The 27,779-nt window shown below is 43.7% G+C and overlaps 1 protein-coding gene and 1 long non-coding RNA gene across 6 annotated transcripts; one reads left to right on the top strand and one right to left on the bottom strand.

Moving 5' to 3' along the window:
* The first annotated feature begins 199 nt into the window (after positions 1-199).
* On the top strand, positions 200-13,639 carry LOC136505742 (condensin-2 complex subunit CAP-D3-like). Its single transcript, XM_066500891.1, has 8 exons — positions 200-2,383; positions 3,352-3,843; positions 3,914-4,005; positions 11,966-12,053; positions 12,125-12,239; positions 12,310-12,445; positions 12,531-12,705; positions 12,996-13,639. Exons 1-8 carry the CDS (start codon positions 242-244, stop codon positions 13,617-13,619), a joined length of 3,864 nt encoding a protein of 1,287 aa, XP_066356988.1. The 5' UTR covers positions 200-241; the 3' UTR covers positions 13,620-13,639.
* A 379-nt stretch (positions 13,640-14,018) lies between these two features.
* Positions 14,019-19,884, bottom strand: LOC136505744 (uncharacterized). 5 transcript variants are annotated; one of them, XR_010771296.1, is made up of 11 exons: positions 19,634-19,884; positions 17,816-17,882; positions 17,675-17,737; positions 16,408-16,455; positions 16,193-16,310; positions 16,012-16,049; positions 15,842-15,917; positions 15,024-15,074; positions 14,809-14,907; positions 14,589-14,724; positions 14,019-14,344 (listed from the first exon to the last, which is right to left on the bottom strand). It is a non-coding gene; the product is annotated as an uncharacterized lncRNA (long non-coding RNA). The 5 variants fall into 5 exon arrangements; XR_010771299.1 differs by lacking the exon at positions 16,012-16,049 and adding an exon at positions 18,301-18,356 and having other exon boundaries at positions 14,230-14,344; positions 17,812-17,882; XR_010771297.1 differs by lacking the exon at positions 16,012-16,049 and adding an exon at positions 18,301-18,356 and having other exon boundaries at positions 14,230-14,344.
* Positions 19,885-27,779: the final 7,895 nt, after the last annotated feature.

The raw sequence follows: 27,779 nt of genomic DNA, 5'->3' as shown, positions 1-27,779 counted from the left end.
TAGGTGACAACCAACTTTTAAGGGGTACGCAGAAGTGTGACATCTTTTTTAAAGGTACACAGATAAAAGCCTCCCCAACGGTCCTTTTGGTTTGGCTCTTGTCTCTTGTACCCAAATCCCAAAAATTCCGTTTCCCCACCGCAAAATTTCAAAATTCCCACCCACCTTTCCTTCCCCCATCTCTCAGTCGAGCGCCCTCTCCACTCTCCAAGTCCCCACCCCGTCGATCTCTCCCCATCCTATGGACGCCGACGAGATGGACGTCGACCTCGACGGCGCCGGCGGGATGGACTCCCTACCCTCGGCCTCCCCCGCGTCCGCCTCCGGTTCCCTCCCCGCCGTCCTCTCCGAGCTCGCCGCCCTCCACCGCCACGCGTCCTCCTCCTCCTCCGCCACCTCCCCGCCCCCGCCCCTGTCCCTGCCCTCCATCACATTCCTCTCCTCCGGCCCCGCCGCCGTCGCGCCCATCTTCCCCCACCTCGCCGAGGCCGGCGTCCCCGCGTCCTCCCTGCTGCCCCCGCTCGAGGCCTCGCTCTCCGCGCACCCGCTCCCCGCCGCCGTCGCCTACCTCCGCCTCCTCCTCGCCCCGGGCTCCCCGCTCCTCACCCTCTTCTCCCCGCTCCCCTTCCTCTCCCTCCTCCTCGCCATCCGCAAGGCCGCCGCCGCTGCGGCCTCCGCCACCGGAGCCGGCAGCGCCGCCTCCAACCCTAGCTCCGGTTCCGGCGCCGCCGCGGCCGCCAACCCCCGCAAGCGCAAGAACCAGCGCCAGAAGCCGCCGGCGGTCCCGCGGGCGGCGCCGTCGCTGCTCCCGAAGGCGCTCTCCCTGCTCGCCGACGCCGCGGGAAGGCTGCCGCTCGGGGCCCACCCGGACGCCCGGCGGTCGCTCGTCGACACCGCCGCGGAGCTCCCGGCGTTCGACGTCCTCGCCGCCGTCCTTGGATCCGACTACCACGCCGGGGCGGTGCAGGACGTGATACGCGCGCTGGCCCCGGTGGTGCTCTCGGCCACGAAATCTGCGGCACGGGTGGCCGCGGTGCAGTTCCTCGTGAGGAAGTTGGTGCCTTTGGGTGGCGAGGAAGGGGAGGAAGCAGTTAGGAAGGCAGTGGGGTACCTTCCGAGGTACTTGGCCGTGAAGGCGCCGGACAAGGCGGAGGCCAGGGCACTGGCGGTGGAAGCCATAGTCGAGGTGGTACGGGCATTGGACGCTTTGGGAAGGGAGGGATTTGCAGGGTACGTTGTGGCCATGGCAATGGGCAAGGCAAAGGGACGACTGCTTGCTGTGGATTTGGTCCTTGCCTTGCTGCCAGTGCTGTTACCATCTGAAGGGGATGACTGTGATACGGAGGAGGGCTCTTGGGGGGTGAAGTTTCTGCGGCTGTTGGTGGAGAGGTGCTCAGATAGCGTGGGAGGTATTCGAGCTCGGGCGTTGACGAATGCAGCACAGGTGCTTGATGTTTTGTCTGAGAGAGGTGTGGAGGTTGACCGGTTGCAAGAGGTGATGAGGATTGGGGACATGGGGCTTGGGGAATTGCTGAGACGACGCTGCACCGATGATAAGGCTGCTGTGAGGAAGGCTGTGCTTGTGCTCATCACAAAGGCAATCGGTTTGATTGGGAGACCCATCGAGGAGTCTCTTCTTTGTGCAATGGGCGCTGCATGCTCTGATCCATTAGTCAGCATCCGCAAGGCTGCTCTTGCTGCCATCTCAGAGGTGTTTAGGAAATTTCCTGATGAGAAAGTCATGAAAGAGTGGCTTCAGGCCGTGCCTCCGCTGGTGATTGATAGTGAGACAAGCATCCAGGAGGAATGTGAAAACCTGTTTCTTGAACTGGTGCTTAACAGGATCTGCCAAGCTGCCAATTCGAAACTAGATGATGATTCCATCACCTTGGAGGAAGTTTTCCCTGAAGGGACACTGGATTTGCTGAAAAGCATCTGTGATGGAGAGGTTGCTCCATGCATAAAGAAGATATGTGCAAGCCTTGGGAAGAAGAAGAAGCTGAAACCACTACTTGCTAGCTCACTGCAGAACATCATAACACTATCTGAATCCTTGTGGTTGAGAAATTGTAAGCCAATCGAAAATTGGACTGCACCTATTGGGTCCTGGTGGCTTCTTTCTGAAGTCTCATCATTCGCGGCAAAATCAGTTGACTGGAAGTTCCTCTCCCACCACTGGAAACTTCTTGACAATGTTGGCCAAGACGACAGAGGTAAAGCTTGTTCTCAAGTGGAACCAAACTCTGCGCTCTGGGCAGTCAATCGTGTGTCACTCTTGCAAACCATTTCAAATGTCTCCATGGAGCTGCCTGTGAAACCTGCAGCAGAATTGGCACAGAGCTTGCTCACAAGGATTGAGGATTTTGATATGAATCTGAGTGAGGTAATCAGTTTGTCAATCCAAAACAATAGTGAGTAGTACACTAATTTGTTTTTGCTACAGTTAAATTTTGAGTTAGCATGGCATTTTATGTTTTTACAATACGAGATCATACTTAATCTGCCAACTAAAAACAATATTAAACCTACTGCACTTTGTATAGCGTGCCCGAATCCTATCGCCCAATCTGCCGAAACCTGGCAACATGTACTGTTCTGAAGATTTTTTTGGGTAAATCATAATGTTTGGTATGGTAAATCTAGGCCAGCATTTCATAATTATAAAATGAAAACTTTAGGTTCACTGTGCTTGCCAGTGTTGATATTATAACGATCAGCAATATTTTCTGGTAGGGCAGTCCTTCTAGCTTAGGGCATGTTTGGATCCAGTTTGCTAATAGTTAGCAACTGAGAATTAGCAAGAGTGGATCCAAACAGGCAAATGCTAAAAGGTGTGATAGCTACTAGTAAAAACTAGTAAGGTTTTGGTTGCTAGCAAGTGCTAAGGATTAGCATGCTAAAATTAGCACATCCAAACAGAGCCTAGCTGAAACCTCAGTGCAATCACAATATATTGTTTTAAGGCCTGCTTGTTACCTGTTTGGAATCTAGGGCGTACCCAGTGCAGAGAGCTCCCGCTCTGTGCGGGGTCTGGGGAAGGGTGTTAGTGGCAAGCTTTACCCTCGCCTGTGCAATGGGAGGAGACCGCGACTCGAACCCGGGACCTTCCGGTGACAAGAATTCAAGATTATCCAGAAACTTTGCTGTTTAGATCATTGATTATCCACATTTTCCCCTCCCCATAGGCCATAGTTTTGCAACAATGTTCATCATGCATTCATCTTATCTTTTTCCTTGATATAGGCTTCTGTGTGTTGTTGGTTTAACTATCTACAATTTTGCCAAAATCGCTCTTAACAGAAGTAATTCATGTCCATATCTTGAGCATAATTTTTATGCATGCATAAACAGGTTGATGCCCATGTAAAAGCACTGAAAACTTTATGTAAAAGGAAAGCAAAATCAGCTAATGAGGGTGATGCACTGATCCTGAAGTGGGCGCAGCAACTTATCTGTAGTGCTTTTGACATCCTTGACCAGTACATAAAAGAGGCATCCGAATCAGCCAGGGGTCACAGTTTCGTTACTCCTATGACTGGCAAACGCAAGGGAATGAAACAGACATCTGCATCAAAGTCAACATTACGTGCAGTTGTTGCTGTGTTCACTGTTGGATCACTGATCCTAGCTTGTCCTACTGCTGATGTGAAGGACATCACCCCTTTGCTACACACAATTGTAACTTCTGGAAGTTCTGAGCCAAGGCCAAAAAAACTTGTTGGCGGGACCATTTCTTTTAAAGAGTTAGCTCCATCATTATATATACAAACGTGGGATACATTAGCAAAAATATGCCTTGTAGATGACAAAGTGGCCAAACGGTACATTCCAATTTTTGTTCAGGTATGTATACTGCATAGGTCTCATGATTACTCTTAACAGATATACAATCAATGTTGCTTCTATGAATCAGGAGCTTGAGAGGAGTGATATGGCTACCCTTCGGAATAATATCATGATTGCGATGGCCGACTTCTATGTCCGTTATACTGCATTGGTTGACTGGTGAGCTTATATTTCTTCATTCATATACACACTGATTAATATCACTATCCTTCCAGAATTTGTCACTGTTTCTTGCAAGCAGATATGCATGTTCCTGTATATCAGAATGTGTTTGTCAGACTTTTTTCTCCCTCAAGAAAAATGAATGTTGCTTATACAGTCACACTTTACTAAATTTATAACTTCAACTTTTTCCACCTTTGCAATGTTTAAGACAATCGGCTGATTCTGACAACCAATGTTTTCTGATCGGCTTATCGTTCCTAATCGGTCTGGTACCGATTAGGACGATCAGGACGATTAATCGACCTCTGATCGGTCTAATCGTCCATATAATCGTCCAGCATATAGCAGGACTATATAAGTATATATCATATATGTATGGTATATATATAATATACCATATACTATATATTTATATAGTAGACATCGAGCATATTTCTAGTTAGTTGGTTACTTATCAATGAGATCTGACTCCATATTCTTGTCCTAGCCTCCATATGTTTGCTGATTTTCTGCAGGAATAATAGATAACTTGAGTAAGTAGATGCAAAAGAATAGTGTGACAGACTGACAGCATTACAACAGCACATACTCAATCCAGATCCAGAAAAGTAGGAATTAAGAAAACTAGCATAGTCCACAGCTTACTTAATATAGTACGAGTACTGAGTACATACTATAAACTAAATAATTAAACACTGTAAACAACATTCAAAGTTTTTAAGATAACACTAGCTGCCATTCAATCAGCATTCAACAGCCATCTAAATCTAAGCAAATCATCATCCAAATTGAAGCCTCCTCCATCTCCACCCGAGTCTCCATCCACCTCCATTCTTACTTTAGCATTAGATGCATCTGGCTGAACTTGTGCTTCATCGTCATCATCTTCATCATCAATGCTATCTGGAGCAGCAGCTGCAGCTGCAGCAGTCCTTGGACGCTTCCTGGTATACTTCTGGCTGACAGAGGCTGCTGCACGAGCAGCAGCAGCCCTAGGCAAGTTGTGGCCCTGTAGATTCTCAGATGCACCAATAGCTTCATCAACAGCAGCCCAAGTCAATTCCTCACAATTCTCATCCACCCATTCATTATCCCACTGAAATTCATCTAGCGTGAGAGGGTTGCTCTTCTGTCCTTTGCAACCAAGCTCTCTGATTTTTTGAAACCTGTTTGACATCTTTTTGTTGTAACTGACATAGACCAATTTATTTAACCTCTTGTGCTCTAATCTGTTCCTCTTTTTGGTGTGGAACTGCATAAAAAATAATGAACAACACATTGATTTGCAAGCAATATTGCAAATACATAATTGATTTTACTTCGAACTAGCAGTGGTACTTACATGGGGAAAACACTCCAATTACGTTCACAACCTGATGCAGAGCAGCAAAGACTAATAATTTTCTTTGCTAGACTAGCTCAAATGAGTAGCCACCATAGGAATTCCACCAGCGAACTGAAACACAATTACCTAATAATCAGGTCACAACAAAACAAATATTGAGAAGGATTGAAGGTTTTAAAATATCCAAAACTTACTAGGGTTCTTTTTGTCTCTGTCCCTTATTGCTAATGGCATTGAGAAGCCTTCACCTTCAGACTGTTCATAATCATTAGCTTGATGAGAAATCTTGGATTGTTCACTGTCATCCGCCACCATTTTGTATAAAATTTCATTGAACATGATCCTTAGCCTTGCAGCTTTTCTCTTGTCTTTCTCCCTTAAGGCAAAGAACTTGCCTGAATTCAAGAATATGGCTGCCCCATACAACTTCTGCTGCATTTGGTTTTCCCACCTATTATCATAGCGCTTCATTACTTCTTTAAGCAAGTCGGTTTTAGCTTTTAAAGAATCTTTGATGGTGGTCTTTGCATGATCCATGGCTGCCATGATCACAGGAGCTGCTGGTGTCTCATCCCCATCTGCAATCCTTAGAGAGACAAGAAGGGGCTGTGAAGCTCTCAAGCAACACTCCACTCTATTCCAAAAAGGCATGGAAAGGACAATATCCTCAACTTGTTTGCCTTCACTAGTGTTAGACAGACTGTTAGCCTGCCATTCTTCACTAACAACTAAAGCTCTCAAGCCATTCTTGTGCTTGTACATACTTGCCAATGTTAGGTAAGAAGTAGCAAATCGAGTCACAGCTGGTCTCACAAGATCTCCACCTATCTTCTGTCTCATTAGATCAAGTATCCTCCCATGCTTGTATAGAAATCTGCACACTTTCTTGCCCCAATTGATGGCAGTGTTGAATTCCTTTATCTCACCAATGTCTTGCAGCAACAAATTCAGACAATGGGCAGCACAAGGTGTCCAAAACAAATGTGGGATCCTCTCCATTAGAATCCTTCCCGCTGCCTTAAAGTTGGCTCCATTGTCTGTGACAACCTGCACCACATATTCCTTCCCAATCTTGTCAACTTGCTGCTCCAACAAATCAGCTAGCATTTGTGCATTTGCTATCTCACTTGAAGCATCCACTGAACCTAGGAAGAAGGTCCCTGTTGGACTGTTAGCAAGAAAATTGATTATATGGCGGTGGCTTGTATCCGTCCAACCATTGGACATGAGAGTACAGCCATATTCTTTCCAACTCTCCTCATGCTTCTTTTTTAGTTCCGCTGTCCTTTTGACAGCCCTTTCAAGCAATGGTTCCCTAATGTCATGCATGGTTGGTGAGCGGGACCCAGGTCCATACTGCCCAATGGACTCAAGCATTATCTCCCACCTTCTTGAATTAATGACATTGAATGGTATACCATTTTCATAGAAGAAATCAGCAACATGATCATCAACAATTTGTTTAGCCTCTTTATCTTTATTTGTGCACTGCTCTATAGTGGGTTGAGAAGTATTGGATTTATGCCTTTCTGCAACTACTTCCGGTGTCCTGCGAAGCATGACACTAATTGACTTGGTGTTGGTGTTCTTTTGAGTTGTTGCTTTAGTATGACCCGCAACCACAAAGGAAGTAATGGCAGCTTGAGCTATTTTCTTCTTTGCTTCTGATTGTGCTCGCTTGAGTCTTATCCCAGAGCTTGGTACTTTCGCTGGTTCAACTTCAGTAACTTCATCCTCTTCATTTGCTTCTTGTTCTTGTTCACCATCTCCAGGAAGTGCCACAATTGTAGTCCTTGTATTCTTCTTCAAGTAAATAGTCATCTCTCATTGGACTATTGGAGGTGGTTTTGGGCACTTCACTGCATCCCCATAACCCCCAGCAAGGTGCATCTTGAACCGACCGATTCCTGTAGGCACTACCTTCTTACAGAAAATGCACTGAATAAATTCCTTCTTCGTAGGATCTGGCCACCACCCATACTTTTATCCTGGGTCTTGAGATCGAGCCTTCCTCTTGGGATCTTTAGCCTGCTGAGCAAGTTCTGGAGGCAGTGCTGCTATAGCCTTTTCTAGAAGGGCTGAAACATCTGGAGCAGCTGAGGATGCTGAACCAGCACCACCTGTTGCAACTGATGAGCTTGCACCAGCACCTCCTTAGGATTAGGCCCAGGCATGATGACTTCCACTGCAAGCTACCGCCTTCGATTTTCGTCTACGCAAGTTTAGCAAAGAGCCAAAGAAACAAAGCATCAAGACTTGAGCATATTGCAGAGGAAAGGAGATGACAGAAATGACAGAACAAAGCCGATTTAATGACTTCAGAGGAGGAGCTCATCTTCATGCTCCCTGAACCTGCAGCCAGCAGGTGGGGAAGAGAATAGGCGACCCTGCAGCAGAAGGGAGGAGGAAGCAGCAAGCAGCAGGGAAGATTCACGGATGGGCTGCTTGGATTGGAACTGGAAGGGAGGGAGGAGGGAGTGAGATGCACGCAGCAGGGAAGAGATGGAGCTCAGCTGCACACATAGCGGGAGTGAGGAGTACTGAGGACTGAGGAGAGAAAGAGTGGGGGTGAGGTATATAAGAGAAACCCTAATGGGCCTGGCCCAAATAAATATAGCCCAGTAAAGTGAAGTAGCCCATCTGCTTATTTAGTGTTGATCGACAAAGAGGCCTAATCGGACGATTAATCGCGAGTAATCGACGAATAATCGGACGATCAGGTTTCTGATCGCTCTGATCGAATCGGAGGGCCTAATCAAGTGCTAAGTACTGATAAGGACGATTAATCGCGATTAATCGGACGATCAGAAAACATTGCTGACAACTCTTTGGTGAATGAAACGTAGCTAATTTGTTTCCCTTTGTTTTCCTTTTTTTTGTGTATCTGTCCATTTTCTAAGTTAATGGTCCCAATGAATGATCTTATATATTAATCCATTTAATTCTAATTCTGTATGTTTCCCCAAAAGAAAGTTGAAAAGATCTCTTTTTTTTTAAAGATTCTAGCAACATGCTTGAATTCTTGTCCGATGGTATTGGAGAGGAAGCTGTTAGTCTGTTACTATATATTGGCGGCAACAGCAGTAGCAACAACAACATAGCCTTTCAGTTCCAAGCAAGTTGGGGTAGGCTAGAGTTGAAACCCATCAAGAGCATCAAGTCACGGTTCAGGCATTTTAATAGCTGTTTTTCAAGCACTCCTATTCAAACATAGATCTCTAGTTATAACTCAAGCTTTCAAATATCTTTTTATTGCCTCCACCCATGTCAATTTCGGTCTTCATCTATCTCTTCTTATATTATTAGCTTGGCTTAGGACTCCACAATGCATTGGTGTCTCTGGAGGTCTCATTTGGGCATGGCCAAACCACCTCAACCAATGTTGAATAAGCTTTTCTTCAATTGGTGCTACCCTTAGGTGATTACGTATATCATCGTTCCGAACTCGGTCCATTTTTGTGTGACCACAAATCCATCGCAACATACGCATTTCTACAATACTCAGTTGTTGAACATATCGAATCTTTGTAGGCCAACATTCTGCTCCATACAACATATCCGGTCTAATTGTTGTGATATAAAATTTGCCTTTTAGCTTTTGTGGTAACCGCTTATCACAGAGAATGCTAGAAGTTTGTCGCCACTTAATTCACTTTGCTTTAATTCTATGGCTAACGTTCGCATTAATATCTCCATCCCTCTATAGCATCGATTCTAGATACCGAAAGGTATTCTTCTTAGGCACTACTTGATCTTCCAAACTCACATCTCCCTCCTCCTGTGTAGCTCCGCCAAAGTCGCATCTCATGTATTCGGTTTTAGTTCTGCTCAATCTAAAACCTTTAGACTCGAGGGTCTGCTGCCATAATTCTAGTTTTCTATTTAGTCCTGCCTGATTTTCGTCCACTAACACTACATCATCAGTGAACAACATACACCAAGTGATATTCCCCTGTATGTTCCTGGTAATCTCATCCATTCCCAAGGCAAAGAGATACGGGCTTAAGGCTAACACTTGATGAAGTTCAATTTTAATCAAGAAGTAATATGTGTTACCATCGTTTGTTCGAACACTAGTCACAACATTGTTGTACATGTTTTTGATGAGGGTCACGTACTTTGATGGGACTTTACGTTTGTCCAAAGCCACCACATAACATTTCTTGATATTTTGTTATAAGCCTTCTCCAAGTTGATGAAAACCATGTGGAGGTCCTTCTTCTGCTCTTTAAACCGCTCCATAACTTGTCTTATTAAAAAGATTGCTTCTGTGGTTAACCTTCCGGGCATGAAACTAAATTGGTTTGTTGATATCTGCGTCGTTCCTCGTAGGCACTGCTCGATGACTTTCTCCCATAGTTTCATAGTGTGGCTCATCAACTTAATTCCCTAATAATTAGTATAACTTTGGATATCTCCCTTGTTCTTGTAGATTGGTACCAATATGTTTCTTCTCTACTCCTCAGGCATCTTGTTCGATCGAAAGATATTGTTGAACATCTTGGTTAGCCATACTATAGCTATATCCGCGAGACATCTCCACACTTTGATTGGGATACCATCAGGGCTCATCGCTTTGCCTCCTTTCATCTTTTTCAAGGCTTCTTTGACCTTCGATTCTTGAATCCTCCGCATAAAGCGCCTATTAGTGTCATCAAATGAGTCGTCCAGCTGAACGATGTTCTCGTTCTCACCATTGAACAATTTATCAAAATACTCTTGTCATCTATGTCTGATCTCATCCTCCTTCACCAAGAGCTGCTCCCTCTCATCATTTATGCACTTGACTTGATTGAAGTCCCTTATCTTCCTATCGTAAGCCCTAGCCATCCTATAAATGTCCTTCTCTCCTTCCTTCATACTCAAACGTTGGTAAAGGTCCTCATAGGCCTGCCCCTTTGTCTCACTCACCGCTCGTTTTGCAGTTTTCTTTGTCACCTTGTACTTCTCTATATTGTCTGTACACCTGTCATGATACAAGCGCTTATAGCATTCCTTTTTCTTAATAGCCTTTTACACATCTTCATTCCACCACCAAGTGTCTTTCGAGTCGCACCTCTCCCTTTGGTCACTCCAAGCACTTCTGAAGCAACCTTCCGAATGCATGTTGCCATCTTCTCCCACATGCTGTTTGCATCGCCTTCATCCTTCCGAGGGCCCTCTTCAATGACCTTTTCCTTAAAGACCTTTGATGCCTTCCCTTCTAATTTCCATCACTTCGTTCTAACAACCCTAGCTTGTTTGTTCTCACGAGCTTACACCAGAAAGTGGAAGTCAGCCACCACCAGCTTGTGTTGAGCGACCACACATTCTCCAGATATCATCTTACAGTCCACGCATGTTCGTTTATCCCTGCTTCTTGTAAGGACAAAGTCGATTTGACTAAAGTACTGGCCGCTACTAAAGGTCACTAAATGGGACTGTCTCTTACGAAAGAAAGTGTTAGCTATCATCAGATCAAAAGCTATAGCAAAGTCTAAGATTTCCTCTCCCTCCTAGTTCCTACTATCATATTCGAAACCCCATGAACCACCTCGAAACCTGCATTTGATGTACCTACATGGCCATTAAGATCACCTCCTATAAAGAGCTTCTTGCTACTAGGGACAGCTCTAACCAAGCGATCTAAGCCTTCCCAGAAAAGCCGCTTAGCACTCTCATCATGGTCTACTTGGGGGCATACGCACTAATTACGTTTAAAACCATATCACTAATGACAAGTTTAACTAAGATGATTCTATCCCCTTTCCTTCTCACCTCCACCACACCATCCTTGAGGCTCTTATCAATCAAAACTCCTACTCCATTTTTATTTGAGGTTGTCCTTGTGTACCAGAGCTTGAAGCCGGTATTGTCCACCTCCTTCGGCTTATGCCCCTTTCATTTAGTCTCTTGGACGCATAAGATATTTACACGCCTCCTAACCACTGTGTCCACTAACTCTCTTAACTTACCTGTAAGGGACCCTACATTCTAGCTACCTAAATGGATCCTAGTTGGCTCGGCTAGCTTCCTTACCCTTTACACCCGCCGAGGTAGGTGTGAAGACCCTTGCTCATTTTGCACCACATCCGGGCGCCGATGTGGCGCGCCACTAAGGATGCGACGACCCGATCCTTGCTCACTTGACACCGTGCCCAGATCGCGACACGGTGCGTCACGGGGGTGACGACCTGGCCCTTGCTCATTTAACACCATACCGGATTCCGACATGGCGCGTCGCTAAGAGGGTTACGCCCCAATGGGATTCTTTTGGGTTGCATCTCCATAAAAGTGGCTAAGTTTTTACATTGACTTGCCACGCCTAACACAACCCTCCTCCTTTACCAGGGCTTGGAACCTGCTATGCTGGAACACCAAAGGCGCCCCACCATAGGCGGAGTTACTATATATTGGCAATTAAGGTTAATGATGTAAAACTGTCCTCCCATATGCTAGTTCTGTGGCTTCCAGATCCAGAAATAGTGAATAGATTTTTGTAAAGACTATTTTATCGGTTATATTTCACAGATTTATGAAGAAGATATTTCATATATTTATTTTTCCAATTAGTTAAAGTCTTATTTGCTCATGTGTTTAACTGATCTCTCCTTTATGATGTTTCTGCAGTTATATGTCAAAAATAACAAAATCACTACGTGATCCCTGTGAAGTAGTACGGAGACAAACATTTATCCTACTCTCTAAGTTGCTGCAGGTGCTAATCACTTCTGTAACGCTTTGTTTTGAATATTGGGTCATGGTTACTGAGATTGCTATTTTGTCCAGAGGGACTATGTAAAGTGGAGAGGGGCTCTCTTCCTTCGGTTTCTGCCATCTTTAGTTGATGAGTCTGAGAAGATTAGGCATTTGGCTGACTACCTTTTTGGGAACATCTTAAAAGGTATTTATTTTTGTACTAAACTTTTCTTGTTTTATTAAGTCACTGATTAACATCTGCTTAAATTTTGCAGCTAAAGCGCCACTCCTTGCATATAATAGTTTTATTGAAGCTATATATGTTCTAAACGACTGCACTGGACACGGTGTATATAGCGGCTCTCAATCTCAGGGAAGTTCAGACAAAAGACCTGCCCTTTTTGCAATTCGGTAAAACAACTCAAACTGTTCTCCTTAGTCCTTGCAAGGAAGATGCTTCATCCCTAGCTTTTTTTTTTTTTTTTTTTTTTTGCAGTGGCACTGATGAAAGATCGAGATCAAAACGAATGCACATTTATGTCTCTTTGCTGAAACAAATGGCACCAGAGCACCTTTTAGCCACGTCGGCCAAGTTATGTGCTGAGATCTTGGCAGCTGTTTGTGATGGATTGCTCAGTGTGGATGATGTTGGTGGAAGGGCTGTACTTCAGGTGGGGATCAATATCTTCAGAACTCAGATGGTTTTATGCCAATATGAACTGAGAAAAGTATCTTGGATATCGAGTACCTAGATAGTAGATACAACCATTGACGTCGTCGGTGAGTGATAGCCTGATTGTCACTTGACTGACCTGCAATGTGCACATGCAGCCTGGGTTTTGAATTTTCGATTCATGCTTATGGTACATGCTTAGTGTGTTAAATAATTAATTAGGAGAGCTAAATAGCCTTGTATGCTGCTATTTTTACATAGTTTTGATTATTTAGTTTTTCTCAACAGGATGCTCTGCAGATACTGGCTTGCAAGGAGATGCGCATCCACCCCAACATCTTGTCAGAGAATTCCGAGATGGACGAGGAAGGTGGCGAGGGCGGGGGAATGGCCAGCGCGCTCCTGGCGGCCAAGGGGAGGGCGGTGACCCAGGTGGCAAAGAAGAACCTGATCCAGATCGCGGTCCCGATCTTCATCGAGCTGAAGCGGCTGCTGGAGAGCAAGAACAGCCCGCTGATCGGGTGCCTGATGGAGTGCCTGCGCGCCCTGCTCAAGGACTACAAGAACGAGATGGATGAGATCCTGGTGGCGGACAAGCAGCTGCAGCGCGAGCTCCTCTACGACATGCAGAAGTACGAGGCAGGCAAGGGGAAGGGCAAGGTTGCCACGCAGGCCGAGGCCGAGGCTGGTCCCAGCGGCACCGGCAGGTCCCCGGCTGGTGAGTCTGCGAGAGCCACTGTCAGGTCGGTGCTGAAGGAGGTGAACCTGAAGGCGCCGACGCCGCCGCTGCACTCGATGAGCGTGCCCAAGGTGAAGTCCATTCTGGACAGTGCTGGGCCGGGCTCTCGCCGCCCCGATGTCCTCGAGTCGGTCCGGCGGCTTCAGCCGTTTGAGTCGGACGATGAGAGTTAGCATGCGTCCGCTTTGATGCCAGCACATTTCCGCTGTTGGACTTGGGCTGGTTTGGTCTGATGTTCGTTTTAGTATGATGACGACGACTGAGTAGGAGATTAAGGCATTAAGCTCATTTTCTCAACGAGGCTTTCGCCGACTTGCGCTGTATATATAATAATTAGGGACTGACTAGATAAATGTTGACAGATTTATCACCCCAAAATCGGTCAAATTATGGACAAATCAACAGCTGACACGTCAGCCAAGAAAAAATGACAGATTTTCATATACTAAATCTATCAGATTTTGCACCACAGGTTACAAAATAAACAAAAGATCCAAAACCCATTATATCCAACAATCAACAGCCTGTTCGGTTAGCTGGTTTGTATCATTGCTGGTTCGTTTATGTGAGAAAGAAGTACTACTACCTGGTTTAGATGAACAGTGTTTTGTGAGGGGGTTGGCCAGCCCAGCCAGCCGGCCAGCCCCAGCCAAACGAGCTGCAAAACATTTAGAAGAAATCTATCTGTCCACGCACCAGCTGCAGCAGGTCCAGCTCCACTCCCAGCCTGTTCGTTTGGCTATGGCTTCTCATAAACGATCGTAAATTTCCAGGCGGAACAGTATTTTTCTCACACAAACCAACCAGCAGTAATTCTTCACGAACCAGCAACGATACGAACCAGCCAACCGAACAGGCTGTAGCAGCAGGAAATAATCATCAGTCAATCAGCTTTGATCTACAAAATGACAAGGAAATAATCATCAGTCAATCAACAAGCACCAGGAAACACCATAATAAGTTGCCCAGAATAGACAGATTTTCAACACACAAGTATAAGTATATTTGTCGAGTGTTACTAATTTTACTATAATCTCATCTAGAAAGAATGATTCCTGATTGCTGAAAGGTTTTGTTTTTCTGACATTGCTTCCAAATTGTTTCTGATAATACTGCTACCATCGAGAAAAGAAATTTGATACCTCTTGATCCAACATTTTCCAATGATGTGTCAAATCAAAGAGCTGTTTTAGAGTTCCATGTTTGTGTTTGCCTACGGTTCAGGTCCCTAGTACTCCCAACAGTACACATGTGCTTATCCTCCTCTTCTGGGCTCTTCTGCAGAGAACAAGTTCACAAAAGGAATTAACTTTAGAGATGTTCAGTTAACTTTCTGAATGATCAGGGTTGCAATGTGCCAACCATAATATTGGTTGGATGAGCCAAGTTGTCCTTGAGGAAGCTCTTGAACTCTTGGAAGTTCTCTGTCGTCCGCTAGTGCCCGCTGAGAGGCCAAATCACCTGACACACAAAAAAACAAATCTGCCTCACCAAAAAGACATCTAACAAACTGGTTGTTGAAAAAAAGTGAAACTGAATATTTGCTCATACTAGAATGGTAACAGATTGATAGATACCTTCAAAGTTCCATTCTCAACAACTAATCGCCCAACAGTACAAAGTGGCCCCTATGGCAAGTAAGCTAGAGTGTTAAAGTGTTTCCTTTTTCTTCTGCATTTGAAGTTAAAAATTAAAACCTGTCCACTCACATGAGTATACCTGAAATGGGCATCTAACTTTTACATTGCAACACACAAAAATAAAAAAGGCAAACCAAATGATCATACCTACAAACAAGCTTAGATATACCAAAATTCGGAGAAATTTAATCTTTACACATTGAGAGCAAATGACATTCAATTGTCAGAGCCACCATTTTCTCAAAAGCACCTGGGCAAAGATAGAAAATGACGACACTCCAAAAACAGAAATAGGACCACCCAAAAAAAGGCCCACAAAAAAAAACCAATCTCCATACTCTCTTGGTCCTTGAAAAAGAAAAAAGGCAACAAACAAAAGCAACCAGTACAATAGATCTGCAGATATAATCATAAAGTGCTGCCTACAAAAAACATATAGTTTACCTGAAAAACAAAATGCAGCTAGCAAACACATCTACAAAAATGCCAGCTTCTTAGCAAAATCGCCACCCCAAAAAAAGGTTGACATGACACAAATAATAACCACAAAGATTGATTCAAAAAAACATACACATGTTAAGCAACCGCAGATAATCAGTTCGAAGCAACCTCAGCAGCTAGAAACCAGTCACACAAAGACACACGCACACACAAACCAAATCTAGCACCCACAAAAAACAAACACAACCAGAAAACACAGACACAGCCCCACTCACACACCCCAAAGCTAGCATACAAATGTACAGAGCTCTAACCTGGGTAAGCAGAGTTTCATCAGTAGGGAGCTAAAGATCCTCCTTGGTGCCTCCACTTTCAGTCAGCAAGGCTGACCTGCGTTATGTGTTGACCAAGTACAGAGTTAAAAAAGAAAATCAACACGAGCAGTTTTTCATCTGTGAATATAAGAGTCAAAAAAGAAGCATACAAATCCATCCTCAGATATATCAATCAGCTGGCAGTAATCTGAAATGTGGGGAGTAACACTTGATCAAATAAAAATCTCTAGTAGCAAACAAGCTACTGAGAACTACAGATATAGCTCAAGCAACTAAGTAGCAAACACCAGATATGAAGTATCTCACAACTCAAAAAGATTAGCCATATACCTTTTCTCAGTGCCCACAAAGCACATGCTCACCCCCCCTTGCTTCCTTTTCTTTGAAACCTTGGATGGTAAGCGATTACCATAGCTATCACAACACAGTGCTGATTCGCCAAAACAACCTACAAATCGTTAAATTAAAATGCAGCTGGCTCAAAAGATGTAACAAAAGGAAGTAGCTTCACACTGAACTTGTACAATTTCACCGCATTCAGTTACCTGACACTCAGATTGGCACTGCTGCTCGTCATTTGAAACAGCATCTTCCTGAAAACCATTAGCGTCAGACCGCACGGTGAGCATACCACATCCATTTCGAGATAAAAAAAACCAAGTTCAGCAAGGAAAGCCTCTGTGCTTATACAGAGGCTGTACTTGAAACCTGTCAAAACAGAAGAGCATCACAAGAATCAACACAGAAGAACTACCTATCCTTGAACCCCCAACATAAGAGCTAGATTGTGGCAAGTGCACAATACATCAAATAGAGTGAGTGAGTGAGTGAGTGAGAGAGAGAGAACACCCACACGCAGACACAAACACACCCAGTAAACAATAACACCCACACCCACACCCACAAAGACACACACACTAACAAATTAATCAATAGCAGCAAAGCAGCAGCAACTGAAATGTTCAGAAACAGCATTTGATGCTGCTGCTGATCAGTAGCAGCCCAATCAGCAGCAGCAACTTAAAAAACAACCCAGGAAAAAAAAACAAATAACTTTGGGGCCCTTAAAAGGCAAAATACAAACACAAATAACTGACACATCAAAAAAATTAAGCCGCAAAAACAAACCCAAAATAAAACCCCAGAAAAACACAGAACCACAAAAAAAAATCACACGTACACAGAAAAAATGCACACCCATCCACACACACAAAAAAAACGACACACACACACAAACAGAGGGAGAGAGAGAGGCACAGAAAAAGATACACATGCACCCACACAGAAAAAGAACACACACAAACACAATCATAAGGCAAAGGACAAAAAAGAACTACAGCTAAAAAAACAAACCTTCAAAGACACAAACACCCAAACACATAAAGAAAGCCCAAACACCAAAAAAAAAACCCACACACACACACCAGAAAAAAAACCTGAAACAACTATAAAAGCAGAAGAAAAAAACCTAAAACAGCAGAAATGCAGATCTGCTATAACCAAAACAAAAAAAGAAAAGAAAACGAAAAAGAAAAATAAAACAAAACATCACCACAAAAGAAAAAAAAATCAAAAAAGGCCCACAAGAAAAAGCCCATAAAAACTAACAACACATCACCACAAAAATATGACAAAAGTTACCAAGTTCAGTGAGTCTATCAGCACAAATGCACAAATATCTCAAAAAAGACCTTTCAGATGTGTACAAGACAAAAAGCATGTAGATATACCGCAGAAAACATTCAGTCGGGCAGATAAAAAGACATCTACAAAAGCATCCAATTTTCTAAAAATAATAAATTGCTCACTCACCTTAATCCTTTGCAAGGTCCTCACCATATTAGGGGTCATCTTAGTTCTCAGGTGCTTCAAAACCTGCCACAGCAATAAAAATGAGAGAAAATAAAAGATATATTGCATCAACAAAAACAAAAAAAAAATATACAAACCTACTTCTTATACATGTCAACCAACAAATCATCAAAACCATCAAATGGGAGACTCGCCATTGCCACTCCACCTGTCCAGGAACACAGCTAACCAAAATCAGCAAAACTATTCTTTAATAAGATGTAAGAAATTGCGAAATGAATAAGCTATCTTATTGAATTGCAAACTGAAAAGCCTGATATCAGCACTAGCAAGTCCAGGAACACAATGTGCAAATTAAAAAAGCAATGGCCATTGAATCACTATATCAAATCAAGCAAACATAAGCAGATATACTTTCCATTATCAACTCTAAAAAACAGAGTCATGCAGGACGTCACAAACTCATCCTAGTCATAGTTTTTAACTAGACCCAATCTGTTTCCAGCTGTCAAAACCAGACGTACGTACACCAAAAATAGCATGGACAAAAGCAGACACGAGCTCAAATGGATGCTACTACTGATATTGTTCAACTTGTAAAAATGACAGACCAAGAAAAAACATACACGAGAAAATGGCAATGAGATCCCAGAGTTAGACGCACAGCAGATCTCACATCCAGCTGAAATTCAACAGCAGAAGGGTCTGAGATTTAGCAGTGTAATTATCTTCAGATATCACAAATTAATAACACTAATACAGTATGATACAAGCAATAGTTGTACTCATCATTGAAATGATGTGAAGCGGTGTGAAAAATGATGTGAAGCAGTTAGAACAAGCAAAAAAGCAGTTCACAAGATTTTCAGACTGACTAATCATATTTTCAACAGACAAATCTAAAGGTTTTAATCACTCAAGAAAGTAACTAAACAGAGTAAGTAATGATGACATGCACTATTGCTAGAAATTAGCAAGCATTGCGACGAATAGGGATGCCCATTCAGCCATATCAATTTTCACATTGGGGGCAGACGGAAAATGCTACAGACTACAAATCCATTAACAAGAATCTACTAGCTTCCATCAGATCACTGGAACTGAGCCAACAACATACAAATCATAATTGCATGGTTAAATTCAGACATGAACAAAACAAAGAAAAACAACCCAAGCTATGCTTGATCAATACAAAGAAAGCAAACGACAAGCAAGGAAGAGCATCCCAGCTGCTATGCTAGAACACGTCGACAACAGTGCAAACAAACTTCATTGGACTGCAGATCACATAAAAAGCTAGCACATACATGATTCAGGTGCATCCCAAGCATATATATTCATCAAACAGATGCATACATGTCATTCCAGGGAGGAGAGTTATAGAGCAATCGCATTGGGCGTAGCACAGAAATTTTCAGTCAGTGAAAATATAGTCAGCCTACACGTCTGTTAAACTTGAAATTTACAGATTAATATGTTTCGCTAACAGCAGTGGTTAGCTTCTGAAATTTGAACTCGTGGAAAAAAAATGAAACAACAAAGGGAGCAGTATCACTAACAGCAGCAGTGAACACTGAATCTGAAACGAATTCTAAACTCCGGACTGCATGCACAACTCAGCACGGGACACAGAAGCAGCCGGACGGATTTCTAAATTCTAACTAAGATGAGCGATGTCGACCTCGTCAGGGATCTTGAAGGTGGCCGCCGCACCGGAACTTCTTCGTCCCGTCCTCCCACTCGTCCTCGTCCTCCAGGCTGTTGGCGCCGCACCATCGCCACCCCCTCTCCCCCAGCCCCCCACCGCACACACGGAGTTCCTCGCCGGCTACCGAAAAACCAACGCAAAATAGAATATCTCGATCCAGATCTACTACTATGCATCCACCGACGACGGTGACCATCAGCAACAAAAACAAAATCAACGAACAACCATGCGAAAGAACAAATTACACTTACAAAATTGAGGGGAGCGGCGGGCAAAGACAGCGCCTCATCGGCAGATCGCACAGCTCGGTGGAACGACCGCCGAAGTCCGACCACCACTCGCCTGCGCCCCACCCACAGCCAGCCATAGCTCAGCGCAGCAGCCGCCGATCGAATAGCCTGGCGACTGGCACGGCGCAAGCGAGCGGAAGAGACGCGGAAGAGCGGTGCGGCGCAAGCGAGCGAGCCGAAACGACCAGAGAGCGGAGTGGAGCGGTGCGGCAAGTCGCGGCGCAAGGGAAGCAGCGGCGAGGGCCTTGCGCCCACTGCCTGCGCCGGCGCGCCGGCGCGCGTGCGAGAAACCGACGGAATCGGAGAGGATTGGGGAAAAACGTGGTGGGAGATGAAAAGACAGGGGTGGGCGCGGATTTCGAAAATAACGGGTAAGCGGCTTTCAAAGGCAGACCCGTTAGCGTGGCGGACCCGTCTGTAAACCCAAACAGCCGCACGAATCCCAAAACAAATCAACGGCCCAAAATTTGACAGATAAATAACAACAAAATCTGTTGACAAATAAATAGCAAAATTCTAATAATTATTACATATTTTTGTAACCCAACAATGAGAACTGTCCTTAAATATAAGGGTGTGTCAGTCGCCCAACACATTGCATATCCATCAGGCGACGGTGAGATCCGTTGGATCCTAATCCAATGTGCAGTTGTCATCTTCAACCTCCTAACTCGCCTGGTCTTCTTCCTCGTCGGTGGCCACGCTCTTGTCCTCATACTCACCCTAGCCGCGGACACTACCGAACCCTAGCGCCTGCGGTGGCCGCCTTCTTCCCCTCCCCCTCCGGCTATGGAGAGCTCTGGTAGTGACAACCTTCCTTTGGCAATGGCGCCCCCGCCCCCTACCTGGCCTGGCCGCCACCGCTGTCGCCAGTACCCCTAAGTTGCCCGACCTCCTTCCCCACCGCCTGGCTGGCCTGCCTCCCCCGCCCAGGCCCTTCTATACCTGCCGGAGTTTTGGAAGATGAGACAGAGAGCTCACCGAAACCCTAACGAGCAGATCCAGGAGGAGGAGGAGAAAGCCGCCTACCTCACCGGAGCTGCCGCCACTGCAGGAGCTGAACCCGCTGCCACTGGAGCTAGACCCGCCAGAACCCCAAGCCGGTGCGGATGGGGCGCGGGCGCGAGGAGGAGCTCGCCGGACGCCAGAGAGGATCTTGCGAGAGAGAGAGAGAGAGAGAGAGAGAGAGAGAGAGAGAGAGAGAGAGAGAGAGAGAGAGAGAGAGAGAGAGAGAGAGAGGCGGGGAGATAAGTCGTGGTGCGAGAGGACGGAGGAGCAGGGTGTGCGACGGGGCGTGGAAGGAGCTCCGTTGGCTTGGGCTGGGTGACTGACGGATAAGCCCGTTATCAGTCACCCGATGTGGAGTATTTATGTAAATATAAAGGATTTGGAGTTCAAAATTGTATTATGAGTCCTTATACTCCTCTCCTGTGTCTTTTTTAGCAGAAAATACTGATTCCTTTTAAACATGACATTCATTCAAATCAGTGAGCCGGTGACTAAAGAAAATAACAACTAAACTACTCTGTCCATTCTAATTAGTGAGAGGTAATGTTCCAAAAAAATCAGCGAGAGGTAAGATGATTTTTTTGTTAGAATTCTTATTTTGTTTGAAAATCACTTGAATACTTAAAGAGTAAGTGAACGGACTAGAACGGTCATGCGCCAAAAGAGACGAACAAAAGAAGGCCACGCAAAACAAGGCTCCTAACCTGGCAAAACAGAAAAAAAAAAAGCACTTAACATCTTCTAGCAATAAGCGCTGATAGGTGTTTTGCTCCCCCTATGATCCACAGTTCAATTTGGTTAATGATCTTGCTGATGAGATGTGAGGACGACACTTCCACCTGGTTGAAATTCTCGTATTTCTTTTGTTCCAAATCTTCCAAAAGACTAAGATGAGCAACAGGAGGAGGCCTTTTGAGGAGATGGCTTTGGATCCACGGCCATCCACCAATGGAACTGTGGAGAGAAACGTCTTGGGGCCAATTGCTCGGGTGCAAAACTTGGTTGGCAAGCCATATTGCCAAAGCTTCCCAAATGCGTGTAGTAGTAATGCATATTTTTATTAGAGCTAATATAAATCAATTTTAAAGAAAAAAACACCAGGCGTGTTTGATTGCTAGCCACACTGCACCTTAGCCAAGTTTGATCAAATTGGCAAGTGTTTGGTTGACTACTAAATTTAGACTAGATTTTTTGGGCTCTAGGTGTCATAGAGTAAAAAGGTATGGCAAGATTCCTTTAGACATGACAAAGTATGACACCAAATTTACCAGCTACACTCTTTGTGTTGTATAAGGTTAGTTGTAGTAAACAATGACTGAAAACCACATAGCCCCACCTTCTCTAAGTCGACAATTTCAGGCTACTTCACCCCTTTTTCCTAAGCCACATTGATGAGGGTATAAACCAAACATAGCTAAGAGCTGAGAATCTGAGGTTAGTTATCTTGGAGACATTCATGAAAGATTTGAGCTCATTATACATGATCGCTTTATTTATGCATTTTGTTGGTGCTTGATGTAGAGATAAGACTAGTTGCTAACTTGTTGTGTCTCTTGTTCATTACAGTACAACTTTGTCAACCGTAGATGCTGGAAATATTCATTCGACCAGTGTTGGCAAAGTGAATGAAATGGCTGCAGGTCATGGATGGATCTAGGTGACATATTATGAGGAATGGCGCACAATCTTTACGTATATTTGCATGCATACTTTTATTCTATGCTAGGTTTACTTTAAATTAATCATCAAGTTCGTGCTTATTCCAGAATGAACATGAGCCTCAATATGTACCTCTCATGTTACGGTTGCAGTTGAATTGAGAACTTGTAATATACGTTAGAATTTACAACTATTATAGATCTGACTTTCATTGCCGGCTTCATCACTGTCGGATTTTAAGAAACCGACAGCGGCACTATCATTGCCGGTTTTTTGCTAAAACCAACACTGATAGGACCAACCGACACTGATATTGGGTCATCAATGTCGATTTGTAGCTAAAACCGACACTGATACTATCACTGTCCGTTCTAACCAAGAACCGACACTGATATAGGGTCATATGGTACGGGAAAACTTTCATAACTTTCTTATATGATGTCCGATGAAGACGAACTTTATATCAAAGTTGTAGTACTTGACGAGATACAACTTTGTAATTCAAACTTTTTTGATTTGAGATGTCCAAATACACACCACAAGATTTTGTAGAGTCAAAGGAGTCCATATACTCCATAGTCATAAGTGAATGTGTAGTGGTAGTTAAGAATCTCAGATGTAGAAGTAACCAAAACAAAAGTTGTAGATATTGAAAGTTATGCAACTTTGTAGTTTACAAGTTTCTTATTTGAATTCATTATGATGTCACTCTATTTAATTCGCAAGATTTCATAGAAGTTAATATCAACTAAAGGCATATGTTCCATAGTCATAAGTGTGTGTAGTGGGATTTGAGAATATCCGATGGAGAAGCAACCAAAACAAAAGTTCTAGATCTAAAAAAGTTATGCAACTTTGTAGTTGACAACTTTTTCATTTGAAATCATCTATCTAACGGAAATTACATTTGATTTCTCAATTTTAAAATTTGAATTTTTCAAACAACCTCGGATTGAGAAACACCCAAAACAAAAGTTGTAGATCTCAAAAAATTGTGCAACTTTGCGGTTGACAACTTTTTAATTTGAAATCATTTAGCCAACAAAAATTACGATTGAATTTTCTCATATTTGAAATTTAAATTCTTCAAATGACCTCGGATGGAGAAATGACCAAAACCGAAGTTGTAGATCTCGAAGAGTTATAAAACTCTGTAGTTGACAACTTTTTCATTTGAAATCGTTTAGTGTCCCAAATACTCATTTTAAAATCAGATGAACATAATGGCTAGGACGAATATCTGATTTGGGCACAAGCATTTCACCGGTGGAGTGGTAGGGGACGAACACGCGAAGTGGGATGTCAGGGGTTCGAGCGCTAGTGCTGCGAAGCGCGTGTTTTCCACGCGAAAAATCGCGTGACTTGTGATTTGGGACGCGCGACCGTGTACGTGTCTGTCCAATGGGGTCTCTCCTGGTACTAAAATTCCATATCTGTGTCGGTTTTTAGGAACCGGCAGTGATGTCAGTGCCGGCCCTAGGGCAGGGCATCAGGTGCGACGGCCGAGGGCCCATGCGGAGGAGGGGCCCAAGCTTAGATATACAACAGCATGTTCGCTTGTTCGTATACGATCGTAGATTATAAATTGGAATATTATTTTTCTCTCACACTATACTAGCCAGCAGTAAATAATCCACGATCGTTTACGACCTGCCGAAGAGGCTGCAAATCTCAAGATCCTATAGTCCATTAGATATTACCAAACTAATGAGAATAGAGACATAGAACTGGTCAGACGGCACCAAAAGACAACATCGACATTTCTTTCCTAGTTTCCTTTTTCCACGGCCCTCGGATAGAGAGGAGGCGAGTAGTCACGCTGCACACAGCACACTCTGATCGTGAGTTCGCGACGTGCGCCTTACACAGGCGGAGCTGGCGAGCCGCGCCTCCGCGAAGAGCTAGACTACCGGAGACACGAACACGGCGCACGAGGACGACGACCAGACAAGGCTCCACGACGACGACATCTTGATTTTTGGCTTCTTACGAATTGCGATCATTTTTTCTAGAGATTCTAGAGAAAGTGAGACAAAGTGAAACAAAAGAGTTTTCTTTGTATAAGAATTAGGTCTCTATCATATCTAAATAGAAGGGAAATCAAAAAGAAGGGAAGTGAGGATTACATTGAATGAATCCTTAAGGAAGACATATCACAAAAGAAACAAAGGCTAAAGTAAGCGCTCCTTGCCTTTGGTTTGAGCAAAACAGATTCTTGTTTCACCGAGGAAAAGAGAGAAGTTCTGGATAAATTGACAATGTCAACTTGAATCGACTAATTCAGTTACGCCTATTCCACATTAATGGGAGTACATTTATGTTTATGCTTCACGAATATGATATTTCCGATCAGTTGTTTAGACCCAAGGTATTTTTCCTTTTTATTTTTAATCCAAATTAATTATTTGTATAGTATTCTAGACTTCCAGTACTTTGTACCCATATAGTCATATTTTTCTTCTAATTTAGGTGTTAGAAATTTAGAACGTTACCTGGGAAACATTTATCATGGGTGAGAAAAGAAAACGAATATATTATTTTTTTAATCTACATTGTTCCTGGAATTATCATACACCTACAAATATATTGCTTAATCTACATTGTTCCTCGATAATTATTAAATTAAAAATATGTTATTGAATTTACTTTTGTTTTGTAAGTAAAATTAGTGCCTATATATTATAAGATTTTATACATGGTCAAGAGGGGGCCGTTGCGATGAGATCGCCAGAGGGCCCTTAAAATCCTAGGACCGGCACTGAGTGATGTCCCCTTCACTGTTGGTATACCTGTATTGGTTCAAAATCTGGCAGTGAAGGGGGGTTAATATCAAGATGTCACCTACATGGGGAACCCCGGGGGGGTCATTGAATATGCATTTCATGAACGTAAGGTGATAACTTTTCTCCTCTAGCCTCTTACTTAGCCTAGGCATATAAAGCTCCAATGATCCTTTAATAGCTCCATTGCACCGAAAAAGCACTTCGGTGACCTCTGATCTTTATTTCTTCGCGTCTTTTCATTCTGGCTTCTTTACTTGATGTTTTGAACTTTTTGCTTGTCTTATAGGATCTTGATGACAACTCGATCATTGTCCTTTGCTTAAGGTGTTGATTAGTTGATCTTCACCATAGCCTTGCTCAAGTCTGTAATTGTATCCATAGAACTCAAACCTTGTATACTAGCAAACAACACTAGTCATATTGATCAATCATGTTGTTACTCAATCACCAAAATCTCTAATGGCTAGGTGCTATTTTCCTTACACCACGGTCAAGCTCTAGGCAGTTTGCTTTCAATCACTTTCCCTGTCCACTATTATCGATTATGTTGTCATTTAATCCATTAAATCACATTAAAAGGCTAGATGCACTTTCAGATACATATGCCGCGTGAGGCGTGAAGCGGTCTATATGCTTATGGGCTTTGCCTGTGTCCTATATTTTCTTGAATGAATGGGCATGAGACTGTAATAATAATCATATCATGCTACAGTATCCTTTCATTATCTCTCTTTCCCTGCTGCGCAACAAAATAAGGTCATTTTTAGTCATTTCACACACACACAAACACACAATACTGCTTCTTTTAATTTTAGCCCACGCGTATCCTTAGTTAAAAAAGACAAGGCAAAGCTAGCACAGCCTCGTTATCACATACTCCCTCCGTCCCCATTTAATTGTTGTTTTGGCCTTCTATCACATACATACAAGATTCTCTGAACTTGGACATATATGACATCTAGGTACATAGAAGATCATTTGAACCTAGACTACTAGAAACACAGCTACAACGGTACATATATGGGGACAGAGGGAGTACTCGATCCCATACACCACCTCCAAGCATGTCGGGAGCTTGCTGTATATAAAGCGCTGCCCACAAAGCCTCATGGCACCGATGATGAGTGACAAGGGAAATATACCTAGGCCAAGGACGATGGCCAAGCAAATGAGCATGATGAGTGCTTCTGCCATGGCGTCCCTTCTCCTTAATCCGCTGCTGCTGCCCGTCGCACTCCCCGCGGCGGCGGCGGTCCGCCTAATGCGTGAAGATCTACGCGATCCTCAACCACAACCCCACCAACTCCTGGGAATTTACCCTCCACTAAAGGGACATCTCCCTCCAAGAGAAGATCTAGTGCGCACCTCCTTCATCGACCCTAGGAATGTTTGACTGTGTTATAACTCGGGTTCCAACTATTCATATCTCGTTTTCCCCAATGCACGGTCATGCGTTCATCTAATAATAATAAGTTTAGTTTTTTTCTTTTTTCTTTTGAGGTTCTGGTTTATTCATTGCATGCTACATGTATACACCTTTTATGTTTGTGTTTGATAGTTCTATTGATTGAACTGTGGATTATCGCTCGCGTGCATTTTTTCGCAATGCAACTTGAGTTGAGTGAGGACATGTGCACCCTACTTGGCTTAATTTGGGTCCAGCATGTCGATTTAGAGCCTATTTTGGCAGGGCTCTTGAAATAGATAGACTCTACTCTAGCTCTAGCAGGACCTACACCAACCGCACATTCTTAAAATAGTGTTTTGTTCATTGATTGGTAACGTAAACGTAGGCGGTAAAATGAGGATGGCATGGTTGATTTGTCCCCAAGTTGTGTTTCCTTCACTGCCCTGCTATATATAGTAGATCCGCATTCACACTTACCGCCACAACCCACGGCCCACGGCCCACGGGCTAAGCTCGCCGCTAGATCTGGACCAGCCGTCCTTGCTCGCGAGATTGGCTCCCTTCGCCAGCCAAATGGTCGGTTCGCAGGGCCAGGAAGCCAATTGTAGTCACCAGGTGTGTGTGTGTGTGATTATAAGACAATGCTTGAGGTTGACTAGACTTTGTGATTCTGCAAATAAAACCCAAGAATGTGGTGCCTCCCGCTACCGTACATCCAACTTTGTGTTAACTATCATCATCATCATTTCAATCTCAACTTCCGAATCCACTTGTTCATGTGAAGTAGGTTTCAACTTTGGCATCCATACCACGGTTACCCATACCAGAAATTACAGCTAATTTCGTAGGCAAGCAGCAGCTCAAAGTTGTTAAATACAACAAAATATATTATAAGATACTGCCATTATATATAAGCAGGCTATCTCTGCAGCAATCAATCAAATTGACACCAATTCACGGCTCTCTAATTCATATCATCTGATTCTTTACATGTATAAGGCCTATCCCGATTTGCAGAATAGTTTTATACAAAAAAAACAACAACAAAAGAATTGGCACAGCAGCAGTTAGAAGGGTGTAATTAAGAAGATGGTATAGGGCAACGACTACAGATCTCAGTTACAACAGCAAAAAAATCATATCAATCCTCTGACTCCAGATACGAGTACTTCATTAGGCAATCTAACTAATTACAGGAGTGTGTGTCAGGCGATGGAAGCTGTATGTTGGAGCAGGAAAAAACCCTGAC

Source organism: Miscanthus floridulus, chromosome 14, assembly GCF_019320115.1.
Source record: "Miscanthus floridulus cultivar M001 chromosome 14, ASM1932011v1, whole genome shotgun sequence".
NCBI classification, from domain to species: domain Eukaryota; kingdom Viridiplantae; phylum Streptophyta; class Magnoliopsida; order Poales; family Poaceae; genus Miscanthus; species Miscanthus floridulus.
Note: the sequence above shows the minus strand (reverse complement) of the source record. Positions and strands in the feature narration are given on the sequence as shown.